The sequence below is a fragment of the Schistocerca nitens genome, chromosome 1 (assembly GCF_023898315.1).
Source record: "Schistocerca nitens isolate TAMUIC-IGC-003100 chromosome 1, iqSchNite1.1, whole genome shotgun sequence".
Taxonomy (NCBI): domain Eukaryota; kingdom Metazoa; phylum Arthropoda; class Insecta; order Orthoptera; family Acrididae; genus Schistocerca; species Schistocerca nitens.
The window spans coordinates 869,631,880-869,644,482 of record NC_064614.1 but is presented as its reverse complement, the minus strand read 5'-3'; the positions used below and the strand labels follow the sequence as shown (position 1 = coordinate 869,644,482).

The window sequence follows — 12,603 nt, the reverse complement described above, 5'->3', positions numbered from 1 at the left end:
CAGGAAGTTTCAAATGCAATATTATTTGCGACGAGATCTTCTCGCGAAATTTCTAGCATACTTAAAGAAATAAGATAGACTTAAACTCCTACAGAAAGAAGTGTTCATTGACATCTTGAGTTGTCGGGTTTTCTGCCGGATATCAGCGTCGTACTTGCACGACATTTCGGTAGCGTAACTCGTTACCTTCATCAGGTGCGACCTGAGACAGCCTCTACAAGGCCAGCCAACTTACTGCGAACGTCTAATATTTTAACGTGTCTCTAGTAGGACCAAGTACAATCTCTTCACTCACTTTTGTAAAATCACAATGCGTAAGGCCGCACACGACTCAGTATTACGCTCACAATGGCTGCTTGCTGGCACGGCGCACATTGCTGTTACGTTAGGTAAGGTTAGGAACGAGTGTAAACATTCAGATGCGGCACGAAGTCAGTCTATTTTCAATTATAAGAGAGGAGCCAAGTAAAGTGCGCGGTTTTTAGGTAGATCTCTGAGTTACGGTCTAATATAAATGAAAATACTTGAATCAACAAAAAATCGATGCAGATAAATGTGACGAACTGACTGTTATATGAAACCCAGCAATCCATGAACATGTACAGACCTCCGCTATAGTGTTCGAAAAGCTAAACCTTTATATTCAGCAGTGTCTCGAGCAGATCCAATTAACGTATTCGGAAAACACTGTGAAAAAGCTGTCCAGCCAGACATTCCGCAGAGAGGTACACGAAAGAACATTTACTGTCACTACCGTACGGTGCAGTCAGCTTGATTTCGGAAATGTGATAAGCAGCTGATGAATATAGAAGAGATATTCGTTGAGAAACATGATCGGCAAAGAGGAAGAGTGAGGGGAACAGAATATCAAACATCTTAATAACCTCACAACATTTGGAAAAAAATTACTAGAGACTGATATCATCGTCATGTCGCTTTGATATTACTACTGTCGGAAATGAAATCTGCTAGACAAAGTCTGTTGCCACGAACGCAGCTCTGCAAATTGTGAAACATCAACAAGTTTTAAATTAGTGAACATTTCGAGAAACAGCATATCTGGGATTTGAACCTATTTCCTCTCAGGTCAGTACCCTAAGATCAGGTGGGCTGAGCAAGGAAGAAACATCTTAAATACATCTCCAAGTTCAACGATAGAGAAACAGGGAAATTTTTAAAGTTTCCGTTCAGTTTAGTAACACAGGTGGGCTATTTCCGCCGTTTTGAAATTTGTTCGCTATATTACGTACTTAGAGGGGCGCCTACGGTGATATCAGAAGCGAATCAGTCGTTTCATATATCGAACACACTCACTACGAAGCTTCTGTCGAATCACCCATAGAGAGGTCCATATTCGGTGTTGCGGTCTTTGGGAATGAAGTCAGCTACAGAGGAATACCCCAATGAGGGAGAATATGAACATCACCTTAGCAACTGTGAGTTCACTGAACGGCCTACTACGGCATTTCTGCTATTCCCAAAGCTTTCAGGCTCCTGAAACACGAACCGCTCTGAAACGTGCTTCAGAATCACTCGGACAAATTCTACATAGCTTACAAGCCCCCGTACGATTCATGCCGTAGTGTACTCTGTTCTACCACTACTCGCAAATCGAGTGAGGGAAATGCAACTGTCTATATGCTTCCGTACGAGCCGTGATTTCTTCGCGTGCCTTACGCTAGTAGTACGTTGATGGTAATAGAATTGTTCTGAAGGCTACCATAAATACCGGTTCTCTAAAGTTATTGGGCAAAGTTTCCATAAAAGAACATCTTCCATGTATGGAATCACATTTGAGTTCACAGAGAATTTCCGTAATTGTGGCGTCTTGGTCGAACCTACGTGTAATGAATCTAGCAGCACACTATTAAATTACTTTGATGTCCTCTTTTAATCCAAATTGGTGGGGAGCAGAACTCAGGAGTTATGTCGATAAACCGAATTCAACCATTCGCCTTCCGTACAACCGACTTTACGTGCTGGTCCCATTCCATTCGCTTTGCGACATTACACATAGATACACAACCTGATCAGGATTAATCAGACGCACCTGCATAATGCAGAACTAACACTAGATATCACGAGAGGCCGAAGCGTCAGTATAAATTCATTGTGTTGTAAGCAGAAAAACGGTAACGGCACAATATCCAGGTTGAGGCTCTTCAGTGACTTCGAACACAGAGTAGTTATTCGATGGCACCTGGGTACGAAGTGCATCGGGAAAATTTCAACTCATATAAAGGTGCCCCCTCCAAAGCTGTCCAACTCCACTGTTGATGATGCGATTGTGAAGTGCAAGCGCGAAGGAACAACAGTATTTAAAGACCAAGCAGACCTCATTTAAAGGACATCAGGGACCGTCGGACATCGTGAATGGTGATTGTAAAAAATCATATGAAATTTACGGAAAGAATAGCTAGTGATTTCCAAAGTGCTACCGGCAGTACAGCTAGAAGAATGACTGTGTGGTGAGTGATATAAGGAATGTAGTTTAACGATCTAGCAGCACCTCATAAGCCAGAGACCTTTCCTTGTAGTCAATAAAGTGACGCTTGAGGTGGTGTATTAGGCGACGCCACTACTCAATGGATGTCTGGAAACGTGTTATTTGGAGAGAAGGCACGTTATAGGGTGCCAATCTGACTAAAGGGTTTCCGTTTGGCGAACGCCTGGGGATCGTTACCTGTCGTCATGTGTAACGCAAGCAGTTAAGTACTTGCAAAGAGGAGGTGGTGCTACGATGTGAGGGTGTGTTTCTTGCTTAGTCTGCGGTACACTTATCGCGCTTCAGAAAATACTAAGTGCTGGAGCATATGAACACATTTTACAGTATTGTGAAACGCGTACTTTGGAGGGACAGTTAGGAGACGGTATCTGCGTAACAACATACTCCGTCTCAAAGCACCATATTTGGGACAGTTGTTTGTGAACAATAACATTTCCGAAACGGAATGGCTGGCCCGAGCGGCCGAGTAGTTCTAGGCGCTACAGTCTGAAACCGCGCGACCGCTACGGTCGCAGGTTCGGATCCTGCCTCGGGCATGGATGTGTGTAATGACCTTAGGTTAGTTAGGTTTAAGTAGTTCTAAGCTCTAGGGGACTGATGACCTCAGAAGTTAAGTCCTATAGTGCGCAGAGCCATTTGAACCATTGAAACGGAATGACCTCTCCACACTCCCTTGTTGAACCAAATTGAACATATTTTGCATTGAAACTATATGGTTTTGGAGACCTTTCCAAATATCAAAACTCTATGCTGGAAAGGAACCCAGGTCCCCTGCTCACCTGGCTTACGCACTTACAACTATGACACCCGAGTACATTGGTTTTGCACAACTGCACGGACTACCCCAGCATGCATCCCTCCTCACTCAAATTCCTATTCCCTCTTCAGGCCACCAGTCATTCCCCCTAACCTCGAACACCACTGGAATAGCACCTCAGGATCAAACACAACAGCGGATGCTAGCTGAAACCCAGGCATAGGTGTTGTAACAAAATGAAACAGTATAGTACAAGAGACCTTTCCAAGTCTGAAACATCAATGAAGGATATATGCAGATTGAACCGTCAAACGAAAATTTCTACAAAGGCATTAATTCGAACCCAGGTCTCCTGCTCAGTAGGCACTATGCCACCCTGGCGGAGCGGGTTTGCACAACTGCACGGACTAGCATAGCGTGCCTCCCTCCTCAGTCCAAATTCCCATCATGCGGCAACACCAGCCTCGGTACAAATCTTCATTCGTCGCTTCAATTACCTAACTACATACATATAGGATGAATTAAAAAGTCAACTTCCCTCCAGATGCCAGAGTTCAAAATGACTACATTCTCCGGTTTGCTATTCCTCCACAGGCATTCAGACATCTCATTGAAAGAGTACAGAAAGGAATTCAAGCCGTCATGAATGCGATGGTTTGACACACCCCGTATTAATGTTCCCAGATATACAGGGTGGTCCGTTGATTGTGAGCGGGCCAAATATCTCACGAAATAAGCGTCAAACGAAAAAACTACAAAGAGCGAAACTTGTCTAGCTCAAATTAGGAAACCAGATGGCGCTATGGTTGGCCCGCTAGATGCCGCTGCCATAGTTGAAACGGGTATCAACTGCGTTTTTTAAAATAGGAACCCTATTTTTATTACATATTCGTGTAGTACATAAATAAATATGAATGTTTTAGGTGTACCACTTTCTTCGCTTTGTGATAGATGGCGCTGTAATAGTCACAAACATATGGCTCAACGTTTTAAACGAACAGTTGGTAACATGTAGGTTTCTTAAATTAAAATACAGAACGTAGGTACGTTTGAACATTTTATTTCGGTTGTTCCAATGTGATACATGTGCCTTTGTGAACTTATTTCTGAGAACGCATGCTGTTACAGCGTGATTACCTTTAAATACCACATTAACGCAATAAATGCTCAAAATTATGTCCGTCAACCTCAATCCCTTTGACAATACGTGTAATGACTTTCCTCTCAACGGCGGGTAGTTCTCCTTCCGTGATGCTCGCACATGCATTGACAATGCGCTGACGCATGTTGTCAGGCGTTGTCGGTGCATCACGATAGCAAATATCCTTCAACTTTCCAAACAGAAAGAAATCCGGGGACGTCAGATCCGGTGAACGTGAGATTCGACAACCAATCCACCTGTCATGAAATATGTTTTTCAATACCGCTTGAAACGCACGCGAGCTATGTGCCGAACATCCATCATGTTGGAAGTACATCGCCATTTTGTCATGCACTGAAACATCTTTTAGTAACATCGGTAGAACATTACGTAGGAAATCAGCATACACTGCACCATTTAGATTGCAATTTATAAAATGGGGGCCAATTATCCTTCCTCCCATAATGCTGCACCATACATCAACCCACCAATGTCGCTGATGTTCCACTGTGCATTTTCCGTTGACCAATAATGCATATTATGCCGGTTTACGTTACCGCCGTTGGTGAATGACGCTTCATCGCTAAATAGAACGCGTGCAAAAAATCGTCCCGTAATTTCTCTTGTGCCCAGTGGCAGAACTGTACACGACGTTGAAAGTCGTCGCCATGCAATTCCTGGTGCGTAGAAATACAGTACGGGAGCAATCGATGTTGATGTAGCAATCACAACACCGACGTTTTTGAGATTCCAGATCCTCGCGCAATTTGTCTGCTACTGATGTGCGGACTAGCCACGACAGGAGCTAACACCTACTTAGGCATAATCATTTGTTGCAGGTCGTGCTTGACATTTCACATGTCGTTGAGCACTTCCTGTTTCCTTAAATAACTAAATGGTTCAAATGGCTCTGAGCACTATGGGACTCAACATCTTAGGTCATAAGTCCCCTAGAACTTAGAACTACTTAAAGCTAACTAACCTAAGGACATCACACACACCCATGCCCGAGGCGGGATTCGAACCCGCGACCGTAGCAGTCCCGCGGCTCCGGACTGCAGCGCCAGAACCGCTAGACCACCGCGGCCGGCCCTTAAATAACTCTCCGGCGAACGGTCAGGACACTTGGATGATGTCGTCCAGGATACCGAGCTGCATACATAGCACACGCCCGTTGGGCATTTTGATCACAATAGCCATACATCAACACGATATCGACCTCTTCCGCAATTGGTAAACGGTCCATTTTAACATGGGTTATGTTATCACGCCCCCCCCCATGAACCATGGACCTTGCCGTTGGTGGGGAGGCTTGCGTGCCTCAGCGATACAGATGGCCATACCGTAGGTGCAACCACAACGGAGGGGTATCTGTTGAGAGGCCAGACAAACATGTGGTTCCTGAAGAGGGGCAGCAGCCTTTTCAGTAGTTGCAGGGGCAACAGTCTGGATGATTGACTGATCTGGCCTTGTAACATTAACCAAAACGGCCTTGCTGTGCTGGTACTGCGAACGGCTGAAAGCAAGGGGAAACTACAGCCGTAATTTTTCCCGATGACATGCAGCTCTACTGTATGATTAAATGATGATGGCGTCCTCTTGGGTAAAATATTCCGGAGGTAAAATAGTCCCCCATTCGGATCTCCGGGCGGGGACTACTCAAGAGGACGTCGTTATCAGGAGAAAGAAAACCGGCGTTCTACGGATCGGAGCGTGGAATGTCAGATCACTTAATCGGGCAGGTAGGTTAGAAAATTTGAAAAGGGAAATGGATAGGTTAAAGTTAGATATAGTGGGAATTAGTGAAGTTCGGTGGCAGGAGGAACAAGACTTTTGGTCAGGTGATTACAGGGTTATAAATACAAAATCAAATAGGGGTAATGCAGGAGTAGGTTTAATAATGAATAAAAAAATAGGAGTGCGGGTTAGCTACTACAAACAGCATAGTGAACGCATTATTGTGGCCAAGATAGACACAAAGCCCATGCCTACTACAGTAGTACAAGTTTATATGCCAACTAGCTCTGCAAATGATGAAGAAATAGATGAAATGTATGACGAGATAAAAGAAATTATTCAGGTAGTGAAGGGAGACGAAAATTTAATAGTCATGGGTGACTGGAATTCGTCAGTAGGAAAAGGGAGAGAAGGAAACATAGTAGGTGAATATGGATTGGGGGGAAGGAATGAAAGAGGAAGCCGCCTTGTAGAATTTTGCACAGAGCATAACTTAATCATAGCTAACACTTGGTTCAAGAATCATGAAAGGAGGCTGTATACATGGAAGAAGCCTGGAGATACTGACAGGTTTCAGATAGATTATATAATGGTAAGACAGAGATTTAGGAACCAGGTTTTAAATTGTAAGACATTTCCTGGGGCAGATGTGGATTCTGACCACAATCTATTGGTTATGAACTGCAGATTGAAACTGAAGAAACTGCAAAAAGGTGGGAATTTAAGGAGATGGGACCTGGATAAACTGAAAGAACCAGAGGTTGTACAGAGTTTCAGGGAGAGCATAAGGGAACAATTGACAGGAATAGGGGAAAGAAATACAGTAGAAGAAGAATGGGTAGCTCTGAGGGATGAAGTGGTGAAGGCAGCAGAGGATCAAGTAGGTAAAAAGACGAGGGCTAATAGAAATCCTTGGGTAACAGAAGAAATATTGAATTTAATTGATGAAAGGAGAAAATATAAAAATGCAGTAAATGAAGCAGGCAAAAAGGAATACAAACGTCTCAAAAATGAAATCGACAGGAAGTGCAAAATGGCTAAGCAGGGATGGCTAGAGGACAAATGTAAGGATGTAGAGGCCTGTCTCACTAGGGGTAAGATAGATACTGCCTACAGGAAAATTAAAGAGACCTTTGGAGAGAAGAGAACCACTTGTATGAATATCAAGAGCTCAGATGGCAACCCAGTTCTAAGCAAAGAAGGGAAGGCAGAAAGGTGGAAGGAGTATATAGAGGGTTTATACAAGGGCGATGTACTTGAGGACAATATTATGGAAATGGAAGAGGATGTAGATGAAGACGAAATGGGAGATAAGATACTGCGTGAAGAGTTTGACAGCGCACTGAAAGACCTGAGTCGAAACAAGGCCCCGGGAGTAGACAACATTCCATTAGAACTACTGATGGCCTCGGGAGAGCCAGTCATGACAAAACTCTACCATCTGGTGAGCACGATGTATGAGACAGGCGAAATACCCTCAGACTTCAAGAAGAATATAATAATTCCAATCCCAAAGAAAGCAGGTGTTGACAGATGTGAAAATTACCGAACTATCAGTTTAATAAGTCACAGCTGCAAAATACTAACGCGAATTCTTTACAGACGAGTGGAAAAACTGGTAGAAGCGGACCTCGGGGAAGATCAGTTTGGATTCCGTAGAAATGTTGGAACACGTGAGGCAATACTGACCTTACGACTTATCTTGGAACAAAGATTAAGAAAAGGCAAACCTACGTTTCTAGCATTTGTAGACTTAGAGAAAGCTTTTGACAATGTTGACTGGAATACTCTCTTTCAAATTCTAAAGGTGGCAGGGGTAAAATACAGGGAGCGAAAGGCTATTTACAATTTGTACAGAAACCAGATGGCAGTTATAAGAGTCGAGGGGCATGAAAGGGAAGCAGTGGTTGGGAAGGGAGTGAGACAGGGTTGTAGCCTCTCCCCGATGTTATTCAATCTGTATATTGAGCAAGCAGTAAAGGAAACAAAAGAAAAATTCGGAGTAGGTATTAAAATTCATGGAGAAGAAGTAAAAACTTTGAGGTTCGCCGATGACATTGTAATTCTGTCAGAGACAGCAAAGGACTTGGAAGAGCAGTTGAACGGAATGGACAGTGTCTTGAAACGAGGATATAAGATGAACATCAACAAAAGCAAAACGAGGATAATGGAATGTAGTCAAATTAAGTCGGGTGATGCTGAGGGAATTAGATTAGGAAATGAGACACTTAAAGTAGTAAAGGAGTTTTGCTATTTAGGGAGTAAAATAACCGATGATGGTCGCAGTAGAGAGGATATAAAATGTAGACTGGCAATGGCAAGGAAAGCGTTTCTGAAGAAGAGAAATTTGTTAACATCGAGTATAGATTTAGGTGTCAGGAAGTCGTTTCTGAAAGTATTTGTATGGAGTGTAGCCATGTATGGAAGTGAGACATGGACGATAACTAGTTTGGATAAGAAGAGAATAGAAGCTTTCGAAATGTGGTGCTACAGAAGAATGCTGAAGATAAGGTGGGTAGATCACGTAACTAATGAGGAGGTATTGGATAGGATTGGGGAGAAGAGAAGTTTGTGGCACAACTTGACAAGAAGAAGGGATCGGTTGGTAGGACATGTTTTGAGGCATCAAGGGATAACAAATTTAGCATTGGAGGGCAGCGTGGAGGGTAAAAATCGTAGAGGGAGACCAAGAGATCAATACACTAAGCAGATTCAGAAGGATGTAGGTTGCAGTAGGTACTGGGAGATGAAGAAGCTTGCACAGGATAGAGTAGCATGGAGAGCTGCATCAAACCAGTCTCAGGACTGAAGACCACAACAACAACAACATGTTATCACGAAGCAAATACCGTCCGCACTGGCGTAATGTTACGTGACACCACGTACTTATACGTTCGCGACAATTACAGCGCCATCTATCACAAAGCGAAAAAAGTGGTCCAACTAAAACATTCGTATTTCTTTACGTACTACACGAATATGTCATAAAAATAAGTGTTCCTATTTAAAAAAAACGCAGTTGATATCCGTTTGACCTATGGCAGCGCCATCTAGCGGGCCATCTATAGCGTCATCTGGTTTCCCCCTTCAAGCTAGACGAGTTTCGTTCTTTGTAGTTTCTTCGTTTGATGCTTATTTCGTGAGATATTTGGCCCCCTCACTATCAATGGACCACCCTATATGTCTCAACATTGTTGGCAAAATAGTGGCTGTGTCAAGCCGAGCGCCATTAATGCAGATGCCGTTTGCTGCTCACCCAGCCTTTCAGATCTCATCTAACTCACATCCCTGGAAAGGAATCTCACGGATTATTTCAAATAAACTGAAAATAGCCACCCGGGAATCGCAAGCACTAATGGAACACGAGGCATCCCGCGCGACTCCGGTGGCGCGGTATATATTAGACCGTGTTAATAATCTAGAGGTGGCTGCTTATTAACTCAATAACTCTGTGTGATGGCTTTGCGTTCGGTAACCACCGCGAGTAACAATGCGGCCGTTAATGACGAGCGCATTTGGGTACACACGGGCGGCGCGCGCGCGTGGGCGAGCGGCAGGGGAAACGGGCGGTGCGCGGCGCTGCACCACAGGGTAGCCGAGCCGAGCGGCGCCGCTGCTGCCGCTGCTGCTGCTGCTGCGGCAAGCTCGCCTTTCTCTCTCGCCACTATTGTAGCCACAGGCGAAATTTAATAAGCTTTGACGGCGAAGCGCTGCTAGTTAATTACCGTTACACTGAAGTACAGCCGCCAAAATCACTCCACACACCCGTTTTCGTGGATTAGTACATCCAGTATTCCTTTTAGCTACAGCGACTTCGTAGAACTACGTTTTGAACACATTGTAACTATTGTAGGTAATATTTTACCTGATAGTTTGATAGCACCTTATTACAGAAGCTTGTTATTGCGTAAGGTACAGCAGCATCAATACAGGGCGATTCATCTGCGCCTAGCCCTGGGTTTCATGCAACCCGCAATATGTTCAAATACCACACACAGGATTTTAACAGTCTCTCGCTGGCCACTTGCAAACTATTAGCCCCACAGAAAAAACTAACATGGTCTTTTTTTAGGGAATTTAGTACAGTTAAATTTCGTATCGGAAAGCGTTATTGCTAGAGGATGCAGTTTTCGAATTATTAAAAAAACACGTTGGAAATTGACTTTATAACTCGTTTTTCCCGAACAACTCGAAAACCGTCGCTCCCAGCGGAGACCTATCCCACTACAAAATATCGTTCCATTACATTTCCTACACAGAGGTCTAATGGTTTGTTTTTCTGTAGGGGTAATAGTTTGCACATAGCAAATGAGAGAATATGAAAATCTTGTGTGTGGTATTTCATGGTGGTGTGAAAGGTTAAGTCAGGGTATTGTCCCAGTTCCAAGTTGCCTAACGTTATTCAGGGGAACCAAACATTTCATTTCCAATATATCATACAGTTATTGTCGTAATTTAGAAATTCAAAATGCTGTTATAATCAACTCATTAAGAGCTGTAACCTACATTGCACTACTGGCCATTAAAATTGAAATGCAGATGATAAACAGGTATTCATTGGACAAATGTATTATACTAGAACTGACATGTGATTACTCTTTCACACAATTTGGATGCATAGATCCTGAGAAATCAGTACCCAGGACAATCTCTGGCCGTAATAACGACCTTGATACGCCTGGTCATTCAGTCAAACAGAGCTTGGATGGAGTGTACAGGTACAGCTGCACATGCAGCTTCAACTCGATACCACAGTTCATCAAGAGTAGTGACTTGCAATAAACCGAAGTCGACCATTAGCTTTGTCTACTACAAACCCTACATGCTATTTTAATTTCTTATCTCTTTTTCACGTTACGCCTAGGTATTCAATGCAGCTGACTATGTCAAGCAGCACATTACTAATACTGTATAACATTTGGATGTTGCTTTTCCTACTCATTTGAATTAACTGGTCGCAGAACTATTTATAATCATTGGAAAGTAATTTCGGCTAAACCAGGAAGCCATCTTTAGATAAAATATGGCAAACATTGCTGTGTCTAAGCACCAGCTTGGTTGGAGACACACTGCCACAAAAATAATATTATTCGGATCACAACGTTTGGGGTAACAACATCAATAAATCGTAATCACATTATTAATCTGTAACGAGCCATCGCAGTCTACTGCGCCCTTAACCAAAATTCTTAGAAAATATTAAAGCCCGGAAATTTTTTCGATGGGTTTCGGGTTCACATTGTGTATTGTGTGTCTACCTCAAAGTACGCGGGACGCTATCGTCACGTCTGGTGACGCCCACTATTACGAACGACACGTATTTTTGCTCTATTTAGATCCTGCTTGAACAGTGTTACTAGGGTCGTTAACCTGTTTTGGTCTTAATTTTAATCGGTTTCAGTACGAACTGGTCTAGTGCCTTATGGCCATGAGATGCCGTGTGCTGCTCTTTAGCGGGACGTGTGTTTAGCACTGAACACAAAAGAAGTTGGACAGTGTGTCACAGTAGATTACAGACTAAAGAACGGATATCCAAGCTCCCAAAAAGGCACAAAAGCTTTTTAAAAATGAGAGACAGAATAGTTAGGTACTTACTTGTGAAATCATTGCAGAAACTGCCGTTAGTTTCCTAGTGACAGTGACACACTTTCCTCGTCCTATATTTCTTAAAACTGACACGGTAACTAAATAAGTAATTACGGTAAACGAAGCGTTGTACGTTAACGCAAAAGCAAAACAAAAGTGCTACAGCTCTGCTGTACGCTGTGTTGGTACACCCAGTGAGGCGGTCGGTCACCACGGCACGTCCACTGTACACAGTACACAACACACTGTGCGTTCCTCGAACACTGGCGGTGGCTGACGGGGTTTGCGGAAGCTGCGGCTTCCTGGTGTGGACTAAACTTCCTGCGCAGGAAGCAGCGCGGTCAGTTCAGAGTTTTGCAACAGACGCCTTGAGCCCCAAATTACGGACAGATTACGTGTTTGTCTGCTTTGCAGCGTGGTTACAACTTTTGTAGATGATTTCATAATCCAAAAAAGTGACCCAGCTAAAGAACAATATACCAGGGCATGACTTGATCGTTTCAACCAAACACCATTTTGAAGAGACTGTATGCCCACCTGGGAAATAGTTTACATATATACAGAGAAGATTATTCTCCGCGGTACTGAAAACGGCTGCGACGTACAGTACCGGTTGGCACATTTAACGGAAGGGTGCTCCAGGGGCTTGATAGTGGAGAATGTTGCGTGCAGTATTGGCACAGTATCAAATAATGCATTCCAAGACATGTATTCGTAGCTTGTAGAAAAAAAATTAATGGTAAATTTGAGTAAGAATCAGCTTGTACAGTTTTAACGCAAATTTCAACAAAAACTGACCTTTGGATTACACAGAATTGCGTATGATTAGTGGGACTGAAATGTTTAAATTCCCAAGGGATAAGATAGTAAGCTGTC

The 12,603-nt window shown here is 43.3% G+C and overlaps 1 protein-coding gene across 1 annotated transcript in view; it reads right to left on the bottom strand.

Annotated features, from left to right (window-relative positions):
• The window catches only part of LOC126263637 (platelet glycoprotein V-like), a 60,749-nt gene extending 48,772 nt beyond the window's left edge, over positions 1-11,977 (bottom strand). Inside the window, exon 1 of the mRNA XM_049960732.1 lies at positions 11,737-11,977. Within this exon, the coding sequence (XP_049816689.1) occupies positions 11,737-11,748 (12 nt within the window). The 5' untranslated portion in view covers positions 11,749-11,977. The remainder of the gene's footprint in view (positions 1-11,736) is intronic.
• Between the last annotated feature and the right edge of the window lie 626 nt (positions 11,978-12,603).